At 41.9% G+C, this 24,506-nt stretch overlaps 1 protein-coding gene across 1 annotated transcript in view; it reads left to right on the top strand.

Moving 5' to 3' along the window:
* The window catches only part of AATF (apoptosis antagonizing transcription factor), a 144,095-nt gene extending 124,313 nt beyond the window's left edge, over positions 1-19,782 (top strand). The window contains exon 12 of the mRNA XM_077295312.1: positions 19,573-19,782. Coding sequence (XP_077151427.1) covers positions 19,573-19,627 — 55 coding nt within the window. The 3' untranslated portion in view covers positions 19,628-19,782. The remainder of the gene's footprint in view (positions 1-19,572) is intronic.
* Positions 19,783-24,506: the final 4,724 nt, after the last annotated feature.

Genomic DNA, 24,506 nt, shown 5'->3' with positions numbered 1-24,506 from the left:
TAGATACCCCTATTCCAGCAATGTATCAGGTACTGGGCTATGTGTTTTTCAACAAAATTAGTGTTTTATCAGCATGAGATTATCACAAAAGAACTAGTTTTCTCGTGCCATCTAGTCCTCGCGCTCTTTGTAAACCCACCCCCTCCACTGATTAGCAGCTTTCTGCCAATTTATTGTGTACAGAGAAAGCTTACAGTCATTGCTGTAGATGGGGTTATACAAGGTTCAGTATTCAGAGAACTGCTAGATCTGCAGCAGAGAAACCAGTGATTTTCTCAAAGCTATACCCATGGGGGTGTGCATCAGGGCCTCCCAACTCTATCCCGACTTCATCTGTTATAAATTGTAAGGATCCGGCCTGTCATGTTTGTCTGCTTGATCCTTGTGTTCTCTGCAAGAAAATCCACTGCCACAGGAGACTGACTGCGTCTTTCTCGTGGATTAGATGGGAGCACTCCTACATGGTGGAGTTGTGAGAGGTACTACCTGCCAAACTTAGGCTACTTTCACACTAGCGTTAACTGCATTCCGTCACAATGTGTCGTTTTGCCGAAAAAACGCATCCTGCAAAAGTGTTTGCAGGATGCGTTTTTTCACCATTGATTAACATTAAGCGACGCATTGTGACGGATTGCCACACGTCGCACCCGTCGTGCGACGGATGCGTCGTGCAGTGGCAGACCGTCGGGAGCAAAAAACGCTACATGTAACGTTTTTTACTCACGACGGTCCGCTTTTTCCGACCGCGCATGCGCGGCCGGAACTCCGCCCCCACCTCCCCGCACCTCACAATGGGGCAGCGGATGCGCTGGAAAAATGCATCCGCTGCCCCCGTTGTGCGGCGGAGACAACGCTAGCGTCGGGAACCTCGGCCCGACGCACAGCGACGGGCCGAGCCCGACGCTAGTGTGAAAGTAGCCTTAGCCATCGTGGGGCCAACAGCTATCTCTTGTGCATGGGGCCCTTTAAGCTCTAATCAGCTGCCTGTCATTAACATTTTGACAAATTTAGACTGCACTACATTGTTAGTGCTTGGTATTAACCCCTTAACAGCTACTGATACGTCTTTTAAAGGGCCCTAGTCCACAGCACCACTTTTTCATGGCTCTGATTATTAAGTGAATAGCGCCCCTAAGTGAGCAGAAATGCCACTCATGACAGCTGACACCCTGCGGCATCACCCCAGACTGGTTTTGAAACTGATAAAGGCCGATTAACCCCTTAAATGCTGCTCTTAATCGCAAAAGTGGCATCTAAGTGGTTAAAAGGGGGTTAAAAGATCTCCTTCAGCACCATCAGCCACCATATTGTAATCTCGTGTGCTAATGGTTGCCATGGTACTTTGAGGTCATCTGATGGTCTCAGGGAAACGTGGCCCTTTAGACCCAGCTAATAAGCAGGGTCTAAGGCCATGTGCACACGATGCAGATTCTGATGCGGATTTTTCCGCAGTGGATTTGCAAAATCCGCAGTGCAAAGCCGCTGCGGTTTTCACTGCGGATTTTTGTGCGGTTTCTTCTGCGGATTCCTCTGCGGGTTTTCAACTGCACTTTCCTATTGGTGCAAGTTGAAATCCGCAGCGGAATCCGCAGAAAGAAGTGACATGCTCCTTTTTTTCCGCAGAGAATCCGTGCGGATTTTTCTGCATCGTGTGCACTGCGGATTTTGTTTTCAATAGGGTTACATTGTACTGTACACCGTATGGAAAACTGCTGCGGATCCGCAGCGTCAAATCCGCTGCGGATCCGCAGCAAAATCCGCAGCATGTGCACATACCCTAACAGGCTGAGTCAGTGGACAACTGACAGGTCTCGCATACATTGCAGTGCTCGTAGAGACCAGCGATCAAAGTAAAAAAATGTTCACAGTCCCACAGTCGCACTAAGAGAGAGAGGTATAAAAAAAATAAATTAATTAATTATGTAAAAAAAAAAATTAAACAAAAATACAGAAAACCCATTCAGCCACACAAAAATGCATAAAACAAAGATACACCAAAAAAAAAGGACATAATGGGCATTGAGGCTTCCGGAACCACCAAACCTGTAAAACGGTCTCATTATTTAATCTATACGGTAAACACTATCATCCTACTGACACACCATAAATGTAATAAAAAGCCATCCGTCATATGTTTAAAAAAAAAAAAAAAAAAAAGAATGAAAACATCAAATTGTCCCGCAAAGAAAATAAGCACTTATATAGCTTATTCGGCATAAAATAAAAAAGCTACAGCTTTCATAATATGGCGATTTCAAAATTAGTTTTTGTAAAATATTGTTTTTAGTGTGTAAAATTTGTAAAATATAAAAAAATTATAAATTTGAATCTAAAATGACGACTGAAAATTATGCAGATGTAACGTAGACATACAGGAAATGTTATTTGCTAATTATTTTGTACAGCATGACTAACTGGTTTAAGGATATAAAAATGTAAAGTTTGAAAATTGCAATTTTTTAATAAGAAATTTTTCCTAAATTCCGATTTGTTCACAAATAAACTCAAAATATATTGACGTAAAAATGTACTGCTATCATAAAGTACAATGTGTCACAACAAAATCAGTCTGAATCGCTGGAATAAGTTGAAGCATCCCAGAGTTATCACATGATATGACACTGGTCAGATTATGTATAGTATATATATATTATTTGTGTATAAATGTACACACACGAAAATAAGTATTTGATACACTGCCGATTTTGCACGTTTTCCAACCTACAAAGAATGGAGAGGTCTGTAATTTTAACCCCTTCATGACCTTGTGATTTTCCGTTTTTCCGTGTTTGTTTTAAGCTCCCCTCCTTCCCAGAGCCATAACTTTATTTTTCCGTCAATATGGCCATATGAGGGCTTATTTTTTGCGAAACAAGTTGTACTTTTGAACCACATCATTGGTTTTAGCATGTTTTGTACTAGAAAACGGGGAAAAACTTCCAAGTGCGGTGAAATTGCAAAAAAAGTGCAATCCCACACTTGTTTTTTGTTTGGCTTTTTTGCTAGGTTCACTAAATGCTAAAACTGACCTGCCATTATGATTATCCAGGTCATTATGAGTTCATAGACACCTAACATGACTAGGTTATTTTTTATCTAAGTGGTGAAAAAAATTCCAAACTTTGCTAAAAAAAAAAATTGCGCCATTTTCCGATACCCATAGCGTCTCCATTTTTCATGATCTGGGGTCGGTTGAGGGCTTATTTTTTGCGTGCCGAGCTGGCGTTTTTAATGATACCATTTTGGTGCAGATACGTTCTTTTGAACGGCCGTTATTGCATTTTAATGCAATGTCGCGGCGACCAAAAAAAATGTAATTCTGGCGTTTCTAATTTTTTTCTTGCTACGCTGATTCTGAACGCGGCGATACCAAATATGTGTAGGTTTGATTTTTTTTTTTTTTTAAATTTTATTTTGAATGGGGCGAAAGGGAGGGTGATTTAAACTTTTATATTTTTTCATTATTTTTTTCACATTTTTTTGAACTTTTTTTTTTTTTTTACTTTTGCCATGCTTCAATAGCCTCCATAGGAGGCTAGAAGCTGGCACAACTCGATCGCCGCTGCTATGCAGCAGAAATGCAGGTGTGCTATGAGCGCCGACCACAGGGTGGCACTCACAGCTAGCTGGGATCAGTAACAATAGAGGTCTCAAGGACCTCTATGGTTACTATGCAGAAGCATCGTTCAAAACAGCTGACATGTCCCGGCTTTGATGCGGGCTCACCGCAGGAGCCCGCATCAAAGCGGGGATTCTGACCTCGACATACTATCCCGTCCGAGGTCAGAAAGGGGTTAATCATAGGTACATTTCAGCTGTCAGTCAGAACCTTTACAAAAAATCCAGAAAATTACATTGTATGATTTTTACACATTTAGCGTTTGTGTTTTGGTACAGTTTCCTGTAGTTCTTGACTAGGTTCACATTGCGTTAATGGGTTAACGCTAACGGACAGCGTTACACGGCGAAAATGTCGCAATTAATGCCGTGCAACGGGTCCGTTAGCGCACCCATTGACAGCAATGTGATTTTTCCCTGTAGCGCATTGCTAGCGCATGCCATTTTCGGCACGCACTAGCGATGTGCCGTTCTTTTGTGACAGACCTCGGACGCTGCTTGCAGCGTCCGAGGTGCGCCCGAGGTCCGGGGATCTGCGCTAGCGGGGACGCCGAACGCGGACCCTAGAGAAACATTGCGTTAGCGCAATCCGCTAGCGCTATGCGCTTAACGGATTGCCCTAACGCAATATGAACCTAGCCCAAGTTTGCACACACTGCAGCAGGGAATTTGACACACTCCTCCATACAGATCTCTGGATCTTTCAGGTTTCGAAACAGTTGCTGGGCAACATTGAGTTTCAGCTCCCGCCAAAGATTTTCTATTGGGTTCAGGTCTGGAGACTGGCTCAGCCACTCCAGGACCTTGGAATGCTTTTTACGGAGCCACTCCTTAGTTGCCCTGGCTGTGTGTTTCGGCTCATTGTCATTCTGGAAGACCCTGCCACGACCCATTTTCAATGTTCTTACTGAGGGAAGGAGGTTGCAGGCCAAAATCTCACAATACATGACCTCATCCATCCTCCCTTCAATACTGTGCAGTCGTGCTGTCCCTTTTGTAGAAAAGCACCCCCAAAGTATGTTTCCCCCACCATGCTTCACAGTTTGGACTGTGTTCTTGGGGTTGTATTCATCTTTCTTCTTCCTCCAAACACTGCTAGTGGAGTTGTTACCAAAAAGTTCTATTTTGATCTTATCTGAACACATGACCTTTTCTCATGCCTCCTCTGGATCATCCAGATGGTCATAGGCGAACTTCATACTGGCCTGGACATGTGCTGGCATCAGCAGAGGGATACCTTGCATACCCTGCAGGACTTTAATCCATGACTGCATAGTGTGTTACTAACGGTAATGTTTGAGACTGTGGTCCCAGCTCTCTTCAGATCATTGACCAAGTCCTCTCATATAGTTCTGGGCTGATTACTGACCTTTCTCAGAATCATCCTTTCCCCACGAGTCGAGATCCTGCATGGAGCCCCAGATTAAGGAAGATTGACGGTCGTCTTGTGTGTCTTCCATTTTCTAATAATTGTGCCAACAGTTGTTGCCTTCTCATCAAACTGCTTGCCTATTGTCCTGTAGGCCATCCCAGTCTTGTGCAGGTCTACAATTTTGTCACTAGTGTCCTTAGATAGCTTTATGGTCTTGGCCATGGTGGACAGGTTGGAGTGTGATTGATTATGTGGACAGTTGCCTTTTATACAGATTACATGTTCAGTTAATGCAGATAATCAGGGCTTGTTTAAGAAAAACGAACAGGTTCATGAGACCCGGAATTCTTGCTGGTTGGTAGGTGATCAAATACTTATTTTATGCAACAAAAATGTAAAAATCATACAATGTGATTTTCTGTTTTTTTATTTGTAGATTCTCTCAAAGTTGCAGTGTACCTACGATAAAATTAAATTACAGTCCTCTCCATCCGTTGTAGGTGGGAAACTTGCAAAATCAGCACAATGATCAAATTCTTATTTTCCCCACTGTGTCAAAAATGTTGTTCAAGTCCTCTGGTGGGACTAATAAACTGAATATTCTAAGTAAAAAAATAAGTGCATCAATGAAAAGTGTGTTAAAAAAAATCACAATGTTAAAATATTGTAATTGGTATAGCTAAATCCATAATATCCTAAACTATACAACTACCACAATTTTTATCCATATGTGTAAACAGCATGAAAAACAATGGCAAGATTGTAAGTCACATTCTCTACAATTAAAAAGGTCTCTTTCTGCTAAAAATAAGCTCTCATGCAGCCGCATTAGCAAAAAAAAAAATTCCCAAATTTTAGGTGTTGTGTTTTGGGGTATGGACAGAAACAGTCCCATTCTGACATATGGATATACTCATCGAAATTAATCTGTACGTGTTCTGCCCATTGAAAGAACATATGACGAAAACTGACTTGTGAATAAGCCCTTGCGGGCACAATGGTAACTGAAGGCCGAAAAGTGTGTTCTTTGATAACTTTTTGATTCTCTAAAACAGAACGAGCACACTGCATTCTGTGAGCTACATCCGGTTTTGTTGTCCCTCTCCGGATCGCGGTCAGTGACACCGAAAGGATAGAAATATAAATGCTGCAGAGTTCTGTGGCACAGTGTGCGCCTGAATAGTGCAAATGTGTAGCCGCGCGTCAGGTGTACATGCTACATTGCACCGTCTCCGGGTGCTCCTCAGTGTGAACACCTTCTTTCCAAAGGAGCAATTCCTGTAGAGGATATATGGCCACGCTGCCTGAGGGGCACACTATGATCAGCAACTATTTGTACATGTTGCTTTCAGTATTGCCATCTGAAAAAAATGTGTGATACCTGACCTTTAGTTTCAGCCTATTCATTCAGCCCTCCACAACAGTCCCAGTTTCTCATGTGTCCCCTTGGGAAAATGAATTGCCCACCCTTCCTTTATAGAGCTACACTTTAAATAATCAGTTTTAATTTAATTAATGCTATTTTTCTGTAGAGTAATTAGCAGTTGAATGTAACTGCATTAGTTCCCCTAATGACAATAACAAGTCATATAAAATCATCTGTTCGTGCTTCTCAACATTGTTCAGTAACTTTCATATCATAAGAACAATAGTTGGTCAGCCATCGTATCCTATTGTAATGTCAACCACATTACAAGCACTTTCTGCCCCAAAAAAGTAATAAGCATTTTTTTTTCTTGATTGGTAAAGGCTATAATCAAAATTAGGCGTTGTTCACGTGTCCAATTGTCATCAGTTTGTAACAAATCCAATAATTATAAAAAACAAAAAAAACAAAACTGGATCTGTTACAAAAAAAAGGCAAAAACAAATGCATGCTTTAGTTTCTATATTGCATCAGTTTTTGTTTGGTTAGCAATCCCTTTTTACTAAAAATAGAGCCTTAATAGGTGACTATCCATTATCCGTTTCCCGTAGACTTCAAAAGATACAGTTGCTATTTGGTTTTAGGCCCGACAAAAAAAAAGTTGTGCAAATTAATTTTTCCAGCTAAAAAAGATTGCAGCTGGATTGCAGTCAAACAGAAGACATTTTAGGACATTTCCGTTCCCATTCAAGTGAATGGATCCTGTACTGGATCATTTATAATCTGGATTTGTCAAGAGAAATTGGATTCATAAAAGGAAATAACTACTGGACATGTAAATATAACCTTACACGAAACCTGGGCTGTATGGTTTGAAAACTAAATATCAATGTTCTAGAACCTCATGAGTTCAGCTATACAGAGAGCAGATCCAAAGGCCTGTCACTCTGGGACACCTAGCATGTATGCTAATTACGTAGACTACCCCTTTACTGATCCTTTCGAACAAAACAGAGAAAATGACACACACTTTGCACATACCAGCCTAATGTGGAACTGTCCCAATTTCTTATGTTCTGCAACTTGCCATCCATTCTTGTTGAGTGGTTGGTTTCTTTTCATCCGCATTCTGCCAGTATTCTAGATGTAGGAACTTCCTTTCACTTCCCAGCAAGCATTGCTTCTGATATTTTCCTGCCTCTGTTAGGCAACATTTAAACCCATGTCTGACATGTCCTAGCGATGTCCTTTCTTTTCTTTTTTTTTTTTTCTCGGACAGCACACTGACCCATAGTTTCATTGAGCCAAGCACACATCAGTATCAAAAACAGATCGGTGAGACTCCGAGCATGTACTATTCTTAATGATTTACAGATCCGAGTCTGTCAATAAAGACTATAGAGATGTCTATAAAACAGATTAAACTTGGAAGACATACCTTGTACTTCAGATTTCTATCCTCATTTCATTACTTTTTAACTGATAAATTCTTGAGTGTTTGGATAAAAAAAAGTTGACAGTCTACCTGCTTCAGTGAAAAACAAATGAAAAGAAAACTGATGCCCTTCATTAGCACCTTCCCGTCGCTACACATTGATCAGCTGCTAAACCACAAAGTGCACATTTGAGAAACATCAGGGTTTGTCAAGGTGTGATGCTTCTCTACTGCCTACCTACCCAACAAGAATAGAGCAGAAGTGCTCTAAAAACATTGCAAAGATTTGTTTTGGATCGGTTTTGGGACATAATTAAAGTACTACTTGGCCAACTTCTTCTTATACCCCTCGCTTGCCCCCCTAAAATAATAAATCTTATACTCTCCTCCTGTGCTGGCGCAATTCCTGCGGTGTCAGCACTCTGTCTCCGTCACTGTCCACAGTTACTGTCGAATTGAGCAGAAGAGGAAGTCGCGGATCAGCTGTAGCCCAGACTTCTCTTCATGTTTTATCATTTATCTGAAGGCGGGGACAGTGACTCCAGCGATAATTGGGCGCAGGGCTCACGTGTCCCAACAACTGCACGGGAGCCCCGGGAGAGCGAGTGCCAACACCGCGGGAGGACCCCAGCACGGGAGGTGAGTATAGGCTTTATTATTTTATGGGGTCCAAACATTTTATCAAGAGGAAATTGTCTTGGTGGTAGACAACCCCTTTAACTTCAGATTTTATGGTTTGTCGCTGCCTGCACTTTGTTTTACATGTTCATGGGAGAACCCCTTTATGTAGCACATGGTCCACAAGCAAAAAGTGAGGATTTTGTTCTGTGCTGTTTGATGTCCAATATCACTAACAATATATACCGGCCATATTCACCAATAAGTTCTATAGACTTTATTTTGTCTGTTAATCTATATAGGCAGAAATATTTACTAACTGGTAGAGATGAGCGAGTCAGTTTGTAAGACCCTAGTCCAGCCGCCAGGTCAGCAATCCGTGGCGGGATCTCTGCAAACGACCTCCTACCTGCCGGCATCCACTCCTCTTTAGATTAGCTGGTCTGCGGCGCCATTGTGTGTGCGTCAGGCTGCAACAATTGATGCGCCGTACCAACTAATGAAAAGATGAGTCGGAGATGCCGGCAGGTCCGAGGCGGTTTCCAGCGCTCCTGCTGACAGCTGCAAAATACTAACCTGACCCCCGACCAGGGTCCTGCAAATCGATTCATTCATCTGATAATTGACATTGGCTTCAAAAGAGCACTGCTGTCATAGTGTACAGTTTCTTTAAAGGTTCCCTCTTAAATATGGTAATTTTTTTATGAGATATTTCACGTAAAGCATGATTTGCTTTCTATGAAAGTCTGGACCATATCTTCTTGTGTAGTAGGTGCTCACAATATTGGAGCTGGCTGTCTAATCACTGCAAATATTTTTCCCTTATAAACTGGGTTTAGAAGGCTGTTTCCTGTTTGGTGAAGCGTCTTGTGTAATAATGAGGCGAAGGTTTTTATATTTCTATTCCTATGAATATTTCGGGTTTGCCTTAGTCGTAAAGCTAGTATTTCAGCTTCTGTTACCTGCCATCACTCTTCCAGTGTGTCCTGTTGTTTAGGCCAATTCTGACCTCCTTAAATATTTATAAATCTTCCAGCTGATCTCATGAGAGGCAAGGCACAGGTCACATGTCATCTTTTGTAATTTAAAGCCGCAGGGCTAAAAGCATTTGCACAGGCTTAAAGTACCCAATCCTGACCTGACCAAAAGAGAGGGAATTGAAGCAGACCTTTCTGAATCTTTTCCAAGCGCTTGGATGATGGTGATGATGATGGCTGGCTTACTGTGTAATTTATAGCCTTAAGTTGCAAACATATAGTTTTCGAACCCTGTTGGAAATGAATGTTGCAGTGCCACCTTGTGACTATGCAGCTAAATCTAATATATTTGGATTATGTTAGTGGAAAAAAGCCCAGAGATTGTTACTTCAGTTTACTAGCATCTTTTAGTATTGCAAGAAACAGTGTAATTACGTGAAAGTATGGAAGATTAAATTTGAGATGAATCGGGGGAAGACGAAAGAATCGGCACATGCAATGTACATAAAAGTCAATAATTTGTTGTTATATTTACCTTGGATGTGCAGTCTCTTCCGTCTTCCCCCTGGTTCGTTATTGCCGGGCTGCACCAGCCTGGGACATGGGCACCCTTCGGTCCGATCCTCTTGTCTGCATTTGAATCAGTGTGATCAAGCTTCCCCCCCACCACCATTTTTTTCTTAAATTTGAGATAGTTTGCTGTAAAAATAAAGAAAACCCCACAAATTGTGCTGTGGGACCAATGTCAGTAGTCACTTATTATTCTTAATTGTTTGCATGAGGTAAGAGAAGAACAGAGTAATCAGGAGGCCGCCGTCACATAGCTGTAGTTTGGGCAGTATTTGGGATCTGTGTTTGTATATCGAGACCAGGAGTGTCCACCTTAATCCAGAAGAGGCCCCGGAAAGACTGCAGCCATCCTTGGGCTTGCCAAAGAGATGGGTATCCAGGTCCAGGAGTGGTTCAACCCTTTAATGCAAGTATTTAAACAGGATGAGCTACCAGTCACCGAGTACATCCTCCCTTGCTTAATGGTACGTGGGGGTTAAGGGTTTGAAGACTCACTTCCTAGTTTTGCCCCATACCATATCCATTAATAACCAGTAATCTTCTTATCTCCAGTTGGACACAGGCATGCTTGAATGCAAAATTCCACATTTATAAAAGAAATGGAATCTATGATTGAATTATACACGCAAACTATATGGACGAGAGTATAGAAACGCGTTCAGAAGCCTCTATGGCATCCAATTCTAAATCCAGGTATTAATACGGAGTATGTCCTCCCTTTACATATAAAACAGTCATCTTTTCTAGGAAAGCAGTTTCATATTGTGTAGATTGTGTCTGTGGGAGTTTTTGCCCATTCATTTAGAAAAGTATTAGTGAGGTCAGACACTGCTGTGAGACAAGAATTGCTTGTAATCTCTGTTCTAGTTCACCCCAAAGGTGTTCCATGAGGTCAGGGTTCTTTGTGGTCATTCATGGTGGCTCTTGCACACCAACCTCACTCTATCATGCCTTTATGGAACATGCTTTGTCCTTGGGGCACAGTCTGCTTGGCCCAAAAAAAGGGCCTTCCCCAAACCATTCCCACAAAGTTAAAAGTATACAATTGACTAAAATGTCTTGGTACTTGGAGCATTAAGATTTGTATTCTTTGGATCTTGGGGGCCTAGACAAACCCCTGAAAAACATCTCCACAGCATTATCCCTCCTTCACCAAACATTACAGGTACCACAGTGAAGTCAGGCAGGTAACGTTCTCTTGGCATTTGGCAAACCCAGACTCATCCATCAAACTTCACTCGAACAGCACTGTCCTGCTTTATGCTCTCTATCTGACTCTTGGCATTGTGCTTGGTGATGAAAACTTGTGTGCAGGGGCTCAACCATGGAAACCCATGCCATAAAGATCCTGGCACATATAGAGGGCTGAGCCATTTACCTTGTGGTTGCAACTTTCCTCAGAAACTGACTAGTACGTCAGTAAATAAAGTGTAGAGGAGCATATGCCCAGGCCTGTCCTTCAGCCTCCTTCATTTGTAAAACTCCTCTCATGTCATAGCTTCTTTACTATTGTAGGAGGCTGATGGACAGGTCTGGTCATATGACCCACTACCAGCAGCCATTTTATGGAATAGATAATTCTGCAATCTGAGGAAAGCTTCACTAACAACAAAATGGCCGACCCCTTTATTGACAGAGGAGATTTGGATCTCTGCAGTTATTGAGTCTACAGAGCATTAGCAACTTTTATGGACCTCAACACTTGGCAACCCCCAATCTGTAGCTTTGTGGTCTGCCACTTCATGGCTGGTTTCTCTGGCACCTGAATGCTTCTACTTTTCAGTGACTTAGATGGGAGGAAAGTACGCTGACTTCTTAGAGGACCATGATTGAATTCAGTAAGCTCTTTAAAACAACCCCGTCTACGGCTGGGGACTGGATTTTATGCACAGGTGGCAAAAGGACTTAAAGAAAATCTATTCCAACAACAAAAAAATGCATTTTTAACTATTTTCTGGATTGTTGAAAATGTGAAAAATGTACTTTTATTTTTCATATTTCCCACAGTTGAACACTAGGAGGGGGTAGTTCACATTTTCAAAAAAAGCAATAGTAATGCTATGTAACAATATAATTTCTGCAAATGTGCTCTAGAACTGATCCCTCTGGTTTGATTGGGTGTTTGCAGAAGGATGGGGAGGGATAAAGTTTCAAATCCCAGTGAAGCGCCATACCTACACAGTGACGGCAAGATTGTAATTCAGGAGGCGTTCGGTGAGCCTACAGTTGTCAGCCCTAGGAGCTAATCCAGGGCGACCATTCTCTTCACAGCCACACCCTTTAGGTTATGTATCCATGTTCCGGAATCGCTGCGCTTTGGACGCAGTGGACACCCCGCTCCGCCCAAATCACCATTCCCTGTTGTACACATGGTGATTCCGGATGTGTTCATTGAGCACATGAGGAATCACCGCATCCTACACATAGGACTGTGTTGTTTATCTTGCGCAGACGGAACGTCTCTGCAAGATAAATAGACATGCTGCGGTCTAGAAAGACGCGCCGCATGTCCGGATACGCAGGGCCGCCGGATGCGGCCCTGCCCACATAGTGGAGACGGGATTTCATAAAATCCCCTCCACTATGCTGTAACATCTGGACGCTGCAGCTGTACACAGCGTCCAATCCGCCGCAAATCCTGAACGTTTCCTGACCCTGGAAACATAGCCGAATAGTGTCAAGGATCTGGATCAGTTCACCGCCGCGGCCCCACTGATTGTTCATAATACATCCACAGCATAGGGATCAGAGACTGTCACTACTTTCCTATGCATGTAACTGGCATGCACAGTGTACACATAGAGGCCCCCAGCAGCAACACATACAATTATTAAAAATAACTGTTTACATAAAGCGTTTATTACAATTCATAAATATTTTTTAATTAAAATAAAAAATGTACACATTCCCTTTAATGAAAAATGTAATTGAGCTGTGTCCCAATACTTTAGTCCACTATACACAATATACATCTTATCTGCATGTTGCATTTAAGACTTTTATATCTTTTGTGTCCTTTGTGGTTGAGGAGAAAAGTTTCAGAAATAAATGCAGCATAAAAAAAAGATAAAGCACATTTTGTGTGATCCTAGCAAACCACGATTTCCAAAGGAGTAAAACCTGAGTTTCTCATCCATATCTAGTGATATTTGTGTCCATTCAGCGTCCAAATAATTAATGATGGAGAAAGAGGGAGGCCTGGCTTGTGACAGGTCAGTGCAGGCATGAATTACAATTTAGGATTAATTAGAACATGGCTAAAGAGATTTATTAAGGTAAATGAGCCAGAATTCTGGCCGAATTTTCACAAAAAAACTTCCAAGATCTGTACCACATTTGTGTGTTTTACATGCTTTCTGCAACTTGTTAGTGGACAAGGGATCTGACTTAAAGGGGTTTTCCACTTAGTGTTCTTACTACTTATGGCCAGCATTGGGTTAAAATAATAAAATCAGATTGCATTGACCCTGCTCCTATCCAGCCCTTGCTCTCCAATGCTCCTCTGGGCTCCATCTACAGGACTGCTACAGCGCACATCACCACTGCAGTTAAAGGGACTCTGTCACCTGAATTTGGAGGGAACAATTTTCAGCCATATGGGCGGGGTTTTCGGGTGTTTGATTCACCCTTTCCTTACCCGCTGGCTGCATGCTGACTGCAATATTGGATTGAAGTTCATTCTCTGTCCTCCGTAGTACATGCCTGCACAAGGCAATTTGCCTTACGCAGGCGTGTACTATGGAGGTCAGAGAATTAACTTCAATCCAATATTGCAGCCAGCGGGTAAGGAAAGGGTGAATCAAACACCCGAAAACCCCGCCCATATGACTGAAAATTGTTCCCTCCAAATTCAGGTGACAGAGTCCCTTTAATCACTGAACTCGGTGAATGGCTGCAGTGGTGATGTGTGTTGTAGTCATCACGTCACCCTGCAGCCAGAAAACAAACTGTAGAACTAGTGCTGATCTGAGGAAGGGCAAGTACCATCAGGTTTTAATGTAGTGGCCAGAATGCTATTAGTGCCACAAAGTAAGCGTAAAGGTGGGGTGAACTTAGACAGTATAAAAATGTCCCAAATATCTGTCACCAGATTGTTGCCACTCAATCTTAGAGCAGCATAATGTAGAGACAGAGACCCTGATTCCAGTGATGTCACTTACTGGGCTGCTTGCTGTAGTTTAGATAAAAGCACTGATTTATCAGCAGGATTATCGCTAGAGGACTAGTAAACCTGCTGCCATGTAGTCTGCCACATTTGAGCTCTGTATAACTCACCGCCCACCACTGATTGTCATCTTTCTGCCTATGCACAGTGTACAGAAAGCTGCCAATCAGTTGTGTTTGCGGAGATATACAGGGCTCAATATTCACAGAACTGCTAAATCTGCAACAGAGAACATGATTTTGTCAAAACTTGCAGCAGTCAGCTCAGTAAGTGACACATCACTCTCAGATGAAGCCACAAAAACCTGGGGACACTCCCTTTAAGAGTGTTTGTTTCCACTGTCTATAAAGTTGCAGTATTGCTACATATACCACAATGTGTTGAGCTGTTTGACAGTGCAATCCATTGATGCACATGGCCACCAGTGATTTCCCAGTACTGTAACCTCTTTGTTTCCATGTTGAAATATTCAAATAATCTGACAGTAAACCTTAGCTGCGTTTGTGAGAAGTTTACAGCGAATTGAATAACACGGATTATCCCATGATGGTGGCATTTATTTTTCTGCAAATAGTCATTTCTTGAAGTTGATGATGTTCTGAAGCAGGAAAAATGAGCAAACATAAGGATCTCAGAAACTTGTACAAAGGCCAGATTGTGATGGCTAGATGACCCTGGCTGGTCACAATCGCAGGGGTTGTGAAGTGCAAGGAAGGCTGGCAGTGAACTGACGACAGGGTCATGGGTGCCTGGGGCTCAGTCATGCACTTTAGGAGTGACAATCAGCCAATCAGATCAAACATGCTAATACAGCGCTGCCGTGTGTCTGCCATTAATTGTAATAGGACACAAACTGCAGCACTCGGCAGCAGCCAGGAAAAAATAAATGTGCGGTCTGTACATTTCTTACAGCCAGTCACTGTCTGAGCAGTCACGGTGCAGGGTGCTTATTTATAAACTAGATGGTGGCCCAATTCTAACGCATCGGGTATTCTAGAATATGCATGTCCACGTAGTATATAGCACAGCACACTTAGTATATTGGTCAGCCACGTAGTATATTGCCCAGTGACGTAGTATATTGTCCAGTGACATAGTATACAGCACAGAGCCACGTAGTATACAGCACAGAGCCACGTAGTATATTGCCCAGCCACGTAGTATATTGCCCAGCCACGTAGTATATAGCCCAGCCACGTAGTATATTGCCCAGCCACGTAGTATATTGCCCAGCCACGTAGTATATAGCCCAGCCATGTAGTATATTGCCCAGTCACGTAGTATATTGTCCAGTGACATAGTATACAGCACAGAGCCACGTAGTATATTGCCCAGTGACGTAGTATATTGTCCAGTGACATAGTATACAGCACAGAGCCACGTAGTATATTGCCCAGCGATGTAGTATGTTGCCCAGTGACATAGTATACAGCACAGAGCAACGTAGTATATAGCCCAGCCACGTAGTATATTGCCCAGCCACGTAGTATATTGCCCAGCCACGTAGTATATAGCCCAGCCATGTAGTATATTGCCCAGTGACGTAGTATATTGCCCAGTGACGTAGTATATTGCCCAGTGACGCAGTATATTGCCCAGTGACGTAGTATTCAGCACAGAGCCACGTAGTATATTGCCCAGCCATGTAGTATATTGCCCAGCTATGTAGTATATTACCCAGTGACGTAGTATATTGCCCAGTGACGTAGCATATTGCCCAGTGACGTAGTATACAGCACAGAGCCACGTAGTATATTGCCCAGTGATATAGTATATTGCACAGAGCCACGCAGTATATTGCACAGCGATGTAGTATACTGCACAGAGCCACGTAGTATATTGTCCAGCCACATAGTATATTGGCCAGCCACGTATGTCACAGGTTAAAAAATAAATAAACACTCACCTTCCGATCCGAGGGCCCCTTGTAGTTCTAACATACTCACCATACTTGTAGTTCTGTCGCCTGTACGAGGTACAGGCGGCAGCTTCCAGTCCCAGCCTGCTCGCGCAGGCGCGCAGGGCCTGTGTTGACGTCGCGGTCACATGACCGTGACGTCACGGCAGGTCATTTCCGCGCAGGCGCGTAGGACTTGCGATGACGTCACGGTCACATGACCGTGACGTCATGGCAGGTCCTTCTGCCAGACCATCCGTGCAAACGGAACGTGCCGGTTGCATCGCGAGGAGCGGGAAAGGCGGCGTAGGTGAGTATATAAATTTTTTTTTAAATTATTTTTAACATTAGATGTTTTTACTATTGGCGCTGCACAGGCTGCGCCAATAGTAAAAAACTTGGTCACACAGGGTTAATAGCAGCGGTAACGGAGTGCGTTACCCGCGGCATAACGCGGTCCGTTACTGCCGGCATTAACCCTGTGTGAGCGGAGGGGTGTATGCGGGCGCCGGGTTGTGAGTGCGGGGAGTAAGGAGCGGCCATTTTCTTCCGGACTGTGCGTGTCGCTGATTGGTCGCGGCAGCCATGACAGGCAGCTGGCGAGACCAATCAGCGAACGAATAACCGCAACAGACAGAAGGACAGACAGACGGAAGTGACCCTTAGACAATTATATAGTAGATAATGTGTTACCTCACAGAAGAATATCTGCACCCATGTTGTAATGTCAGTATTGTCTTTTGCTTCCTCCCCTGCCCAGGAGCTGTGGTATGATCAGACCATGTCCCTGTACGGTCAGACACAGCCAAAACACCGCACACAGCAGGGGGCACATTTATAAGATTATCTCAGCACAGGAACATATTTTTAGAAACAGGTCCAACTGTGGAACTTATTATTATTCAAAGATCTATTGATTAACATGTACTTTGCGAGGAAAGCCACTTTAAGACAAAGTCATGAAATATTCTTCAATGTCCGCACCAGTCACCTGACCATAGCCTGATTTAGCGTTTCACTTACTTAAGAGATGTGAATAAATCTTGTCACGGTTCCCTACTCCGTGGTGTCACTTATTTGTCACGTGCCTGCTCTCACACGTGACTTGGGGTTGTGCCTGCAAGGGTTAATCTATCTCCCCACTCTCAGTCCAGCATTCAACCTCTGTCCTATGCTGTAATGGGAGCATAAATCACACACCGACCCAGGCCACACACCCGCTCATACGTGCTGCCACCACTCATCGAATACACGGGCGATGAGTCCCGGACTAATAATAATACTAATAAAAATATGTCTATAACTCATAAGGCTCACACACCTTTAGGCTATGGATTCTTTAAAACATTCAAGGTTCAACTTGTTAAAGTTTTATACTTTAATAACAAAAGGTTCAATGCTTACAATAAGAAAAAGGTATAAAAATATGATAATGAAAAGACATACAACTTATGCAAAACAGTATCAAAATAAACAGGAGAAACTTACAGAAGTTATTAACTGGTAGTTGCTTTCTGCTCCCTGAGGGTAGGACGAATGTAGATTGGATCACACCAGCTTCTCAGGCTGCTCCCAACATGTGAACACAATTCTCTGTCTGCAGCCTAAATTTATAACTTTGTTCTGAGGTCAGGTTTCTACACTGGCCCCTTACTTAAGAGAAAACTGGGGGCACGAGCAAGCAGCAGTTATAGGGGTTGTCCACTACTTAGAAAACCCCTTCTTGATCGAAATATTTGGTGCAAGTTAAAAGCTCATACTCACCGCTGGCGTCACTGTCCCTGCTGTCATACTGTTAAGTAATTAACAAGAAGTGAGCAGCAGCTGCAGTTCTCACTTTCTGTTAATTACTTAACAGTACAAAGGCAGAGACAGTGACTCCAGCCGTGACTGGGCACCAGGATCACGTGCCATAACAATCACATGAGAGCCCCGGGAACCAAGTGCTGACACCACTGGGACGGCGTGGGAGGCGAGTATAAGCTTTTTTTATATTATTAAGGCCAAGTTTGGGAAATGAGAAGGGATTGTCCAAGTAGTGGACAGCATCTCCAGGCAGATGTCTTAGAATTTAGTGATGTCCATGGGTTCCAGACTTCTCACTGACTACAAAGTGTCCAGTAATTAAAGCAATGCTTATTTATTATTATTATTTTAATAGCCTATCCAATTGCTTTTATGCCTGTGAAAATGGAAAGGGCTGTAAAAAAAAGAAATAAAAAAAAATATGCTGCAGTTCATAAATGGTTAATGTTATACTTTTGTAAAACCCTTGAATTGATGCTGAAGGTCTGATGACAATTCATTCCTGATGGCTTAGTTTCAGCTCTCTGGTGCTGGTGTAGATAAATGCTGAACCCTCTGCACAGATCTGGGTGGCCATCCATAGCTTCCTGTGATATTAGGGGCTACCTCGTTCATGGCGTACACACTGACCCAGGGGATTGTGCTCGGTGTGAGTAGTCAGCCTTTCGGTGTGCTCGATAGAAGGAATACTGCTCGCTGGTCAGCCGTGCCTACCTGTGTGTGAAATGATGCTCCGTGGAAAGCCGGCTTCAGCGGCAGCTGCTGACATGTGAGCCCTGCCTGGACGGTAACTGCTTACAATGTAGGAATTGCACCTGGCATTGCAGTGCTTGGAAGCAAGATGCTCAGACCAGAAGGAGGCCTCCGAATGGCTACAAAATGACACATGCTTCGACCTCGAACTGTTTTCTCTTATGACTGTTTAATCAATATTGAGCATTAGTGGGAAATGGTCGCGGAGTCTAAAAATACAATAAAATCTAGAAAGACTACACATGGTCTACAGGCAGGACTCTAGTGTCTAGTGAAGGCATACAAATAGTGGAAAAGAAATATATGATAAATATAGATTTTCACAATGGTCAACATATATATGTAACGGGATCATTGGGAGGAAAGGATCATAAAGCTGAATGGCTGCAGAAATCCTCCGATGCTTGATATTTATTAGGGTAGAGAAGCATCTTCTCTTGATGTGTAAATACATAGGATAATCAAAAGGCGCCAACTGTACCAATATGCCGAGCCACTCTATGCATTGTGCGCATGTTTCTCTGATGGAAATGAACAGGGGGTGACATAGTGAAACCAATTTCTGGGCTCTCCCCACGTAGTGACTGCAGACTGCCATGAGCCAGCACACGGTGACAATTCCCCTGTATTCCAAACACCAGTGGGCAGTCACGTGCCAGCTAGATATTCATCTACTTCTCTCCTTGTTCTATTGTGAAACTAGTCAGCATGTGACTAGGTATGCAGCTGTTCTAACGGATGAGCGTTGAAGGGGCTGTGACCAGCCATTCTCGTTGGGAATACAGGGGCATCATAACAGTGTGCACAGAACACAGACACCATTTGGTAATCTGCATTCACACAGTGCAACTGTAGAAATGTTTAAAAAAAGAAAAAAAACACAACCTGTAAATTGTAGCTGTTTATCAACGTCTGACCCATATAACACACTCTGCATCATGCTAAATCATCCAAGTGAATTTTTATTTTTAATTCTGTATTTTATTTTTTTACAGGACTGAACTGTACCAGTCATTATTTGGACAGACAAAGCCTTTAGAAATGGATTAGAAAATATGAGCGTACAGGATGTATATCGAAGATATTTATTCGGGACCCAATGGACTTCTTCTATAACTGGAAGAGACGTGCCACCATGAGTTTTTTGTTTGCTTTCTACTGACCTAACTATTCTTGTAAAATAAGCTATAAAACTGTAAAGTAAATTCCTTGGTATCAGTCATTGACTTCTCTGCAATTATGCATAATAATTTATGATACTGCTTGTGGTCTACAGCTGTATCTACAATGTAAGAGTATAAAGGCAAATTCCATGTATGTGCTTAAGAGGATTGTCCAGGACTTTATTATTGATTACAGAGTCTTCATATTGGCCATCAGTATCAGAACACTGATTGTGAGTGTAACCGGGGTCTTATTCCCAGCACCCTCAATGATTAGGTGAGAGAAGGGGCTGCGTTGTAGCCTGGTACATGGTGTAGTAGCATTGAGTGGTTCTACAAGGTCTAAACACGTGACTGTGCAGTACCCAAATATAAGGAAAGTTCATCAGTATGAAAGGTCTTGTCCAACCGGAGTAGATTTTTAGCAAATTGCAGCTCATAGCATTGAGAGAAACTACTGAAACTCTAGTCTACATATGACCACAAGTACGACGACCACTGGAAGTGGCAAGAGGAGCCAAATCCTAATGATGTGTATATTACACACTGTTAATATTCGGCAAACTGCACAGCTTACTAAAAATGTACTCAAGTCCTGGAAAATTGCTTTACATTTGATAATGAGTTTTTAAATAACTTTTTTTTTTATAATTTAGTATTAAATTTAAATATTTTAGTTGCAAATCTTTTAAATCGAGAGATTAGGTTCACATTGTCAAATTGGCTGTTTTTTCTTTCTAAACGTTCTCTTCCATCTTTTTCACACACAAAAAAGTGAAAAACATTTCCATTAAATATATAATAACGGGAATCACATAAAGACCAACTAGTCCAAAAGGACATCATGGACCTGGTGATGCTGTTCAGGATCCTTCCCGACCCTCCATAAGTGAGAACAGAGAGTGGCTTAAGTTGACTTGGCCCACCCATGCAGTACATGAATGACCATTCATCCTCCCCAAGTCATAACAACTGATTACCATGTAATAGAAATCATCAGCGGCACTGGTTGTAATTTAACCCCTTAGCGAAGCCTGCTGTCTGCGCTTTTACTGGAAGGAATGTGCTGAGCAGCTGTGCCCTCGCTATACAGCACAAGTGCCAGTTGTATTACTCTGGTCCCAACTAGATTACTGATGCATCAGGTTAATCTCTGAAAAACCACTGTCAAGCTTAGCATTTAAAAGGTCTCTAACATGGTGGAAATGTGTAGGTGATGACAACCTTCGAAGGCCTTTGTGTCTACCATGGGTAGTATTCCTACGAAGTCACATGAGCAATATTGAAGTGTATTGTATAAGGAATTGAGGGATCGCATGGTCAAGACCCCAAAGAGTACTAGGAAACCGTACAGAAAGGAATTGAGAGATCGCATGGTCAAGACCCCAAAGAGGACTAGGAAATAGTACAGAAAAAAAGTAAAATATATATATTTTTTATAAAGTTTAAAGAAGAATTCGACAATAGATATGGGTTCAAAAACACTTACTGTTTGATAACGTCGGAAAAAAGTACCCGTTGCAGGTGGCGTTTAGGTTATTAGTGCCAGTGTGGGTTCCGTGCTGCCTGCAGATACCCAAATGCTTGGGAATAGCCTTTCCTGTGTATTCTTGCAGTTCCCCCTGAGAGATAAATTTGCAACGTTTTTAATTATGATTTCACTGGTCCATAGAAACCCTAAATTAGTAGATTTTAGGTGTACTCACTATTGATTATGGTGATGGTACAGGGGGGGGGTCTTGGCATCAGTTTTTCAGGCAAGGTTAAATATTTGATCATGATCCGCTGGTTATGAGAGGTTAGAGTGCTGACAATCATCAGCTGGTGAAAGGCGCTTAGAGCAGGGTTTATGTCCTGTGCAATTAAATATGGGAGGGTCGTCTCCCTGATAAAGTAAATGTGCCGATTTAACATACACATCAACATGCACACATAGTTAAAGTGCCGTATAGTTAATTAACTTTACCTATGTGTGCATGTTTAACCTTGCCTGGAAAACTGATGCCAAGACCCCCCCACGGGTATTAGTGTTTTTGAACCCATATCTATTGTCCCATTCTTACCTCATTGTAGACAGCGCATGTGAATATTATCCCTACTAGTAACCTACTATTGATTTTGACAGGTGCACACAGAACCTGTGTCATTCACCAGTAGCATTCTACATAAAGAATTTCTTCTTTTTTCCAAATCTCGTATTGTGGTTAGGAGCGTCAGTTTTTTCGTTTTTACAATTAAAGAAGAATTCCCCTGTATTTTTTATCTAAACTACATAAAAGTACTAACACTTTGTGCTTCACTAAAACAATATATGTTTTAGTGACCTCATAGTTGAGTGATCCGTAGTTTAAAATAATTTTCACATTGATTAATTTATACCGTAGGTCATACTGAATAGTCTACAAAGATGCATATAAAACACTAGCATATCCCAAAGTAAAAAAAAATGTACATTTGAATTAAAATATACTATATAATGGTCCAATGGCAGCGACAAGTCTTTAAAATGTAATGGGTGGAGTACCTCGGATTTTGAGTTCCAATCTGTCAGTTCCAAGGAAAGAATGTTAATTTGGTGAGTAGGCTGGAACGGTTTCCTTGCTGGTGGCACATGATGGGATATTCCCAGAGAAGCTCAGATGATAGAAGCCCTGACCAGAGAGAGACATCTCGCGACGTCACACTGTCCGTGCTGGTACGGATCCTTGGATGGACCAGGGTTATTTCCAATTTGTTTTGGAAACTGTGGTTTCTTTAATCATTGGGCATCTGGGCACTTACTTTTCTTTTGTTAACCATGATATAGTGCACTTTTTTTGCACATTTATTTCTGTTTTACAGGTGATGGCTCTGGGCTGGCATCGCTCTACCTCAGGTTCAGACTAACAAGAATTCTTTGGCACTTCATTTGTTGGATTGCAGATTATCTGCCTTACACGTGTGGTTGGTTCATGAATGTCATTTTGTTTTTACATACATGTTATCGAATTGAGGTTTATAATACTTGTAGGATTGTCTGCCAATTATTATATTGGCTAATTACTTTAGAGTGCTTGCACTTAGCACTTTTTTACTATATTGGTTTAACAGTGTGAGCCTTTTTGTACGGAACACTTTTACCAATTTGTTATAGTTCTATTTCTCATTTTAGGACTTAGACCAATTTCCCTCTTTTGGGGGGCAGTGTGCAAATTGTTACCTATTTTGTGCACATTTCCAATGACAGTTCAAGTTGTCATTGAGCTAGACCACACATGTATGTTCTTGTCTTTGTTCATTCTATTTGGTCTAGTTACATGGTTGCTTGTTTGGGCGGGGTAAACCTTATTGAGGTCCTGTGTCAATTTTTGACTTTTAAGTGTTTTTAATTATTATTTTCTGGCTGTGTGTTCCAATAAAAAAATATCTTACCTTTAATGGTGATCCTTGTTTATATAGCATGTGTCTTTTTCTATTTTTCACTTTTCTTAATCAGGCATGGTCCATAGTGGTAAGTGTGTTCCGTATACTAATGACCAATTGGACATTTTTAAGATTGTATATGCATCCTATTTATTCACTGAAATGCGAGTAGCTCGATCTCGTTATTCAGACCTTTTTGGTTTAAATGTGTCCAGTTGAAATATCCAATGACTTTCAATACGGGACATCTGATTAATACAGTCCCTTCCTCACCAGTTTCTATTAACTTTTTTATTACCCATATTTGTGTGTGCCATACATAGAGCCTTCATGTTTCTCTGTATAGGGCTTAGAGGACGGTCGTGGAACTTATTTTTTAGATTTCACAAGTATTCTTAGTCATAGACCTCTTTGTCCAATATATATATTTTTATGACAATTCGTAGACATTCAAACCCAGTCCTAAAGGGATAAAAATGATCTTTTGGAGACAATCTTATTGTTTAACCCCAGCTGGTACAGATTAAACTGTAGCCTAACAGGTCTTAAAAGAGCAGCACTACAGAACATCAACTAACATCTATGAATTCCATTAAAATGGAGGTAAATAGAGGTAAACTTTAAGAAGTGTTTTCAAATTTGGCAGAGACTTTAATTGGCAATAGACCCCGAAGTGGTGCACAGACACAGAGCGGGGTACTGACTCAATATATAGCACTTATTTTCTCACTAGACCCCCCCAGTGTAGATCAGAAATCAGTGGAGGTCTCGGGTCCCAGACTTACATCAATATGCAGGCAATAAAGTGCTGCCAAATTTGAAGAAAATATGTTAAAAACTTATTTACTCTTTGAATTTATTATGCATATTTTGTCTAAATATTTTAGAACTTTTTAGCTTCTTACAGCCTTTATATATCAAATCACATACAAGAATGCCTTTACCTGTCAAATCTGTCCATAAACTTGTCTTATAGCAGAGAATGTTTAGGAGAAGAGAAATAAGAGCCACAATATTAGCTGATTTATGACCACAATAAAGCTTAAACTTCACAGTTGGGTTGGAAAGGACAGGAAGATTGGGCCTTGGCATCTCTGGATGCCACTAAGGTATTTGATTCGGTCGCGTGGATCAGGCTTCAGGAGATTGCCGCAACGATCGCTGAAGGCCAGGGTCCTGATTAATGGTTTTTATTTCCTTGGGGAGTCGGACCAGACAGGGGTGCCCTCTATCTCCCTTGTTATTTGATGGAACCTGACAACTAATGCTTCCCTGGCAGACTTCAGATTATCAAGACATTAAGGTAGGATCCTAGGAAGACTGCTTGGGGTTGATTGTGGATGATTTAATCTTGTTCATGGCCA

This window comes from Ranitomeya variabilis, chromosome 3 (assembly GCF_051348905.1).
Source record: "Ranitomeya variabilis isolate aRanVar5 chromosome 3, aRanVar5.hap1, whole genome shotgun sequence".
Taxonomy (NCBI): Eukaryota; Metazoa; Chordata; class Amphibia; order Anura; family Dendrobatidae; genus Ranitomeya; species Ranitomeya variabilis.
The sequence above is the reverse complement of the archived record's forward strand: the minus strand, read 5'-3'. Positions and strand labels throughout refer to the sequence as shown.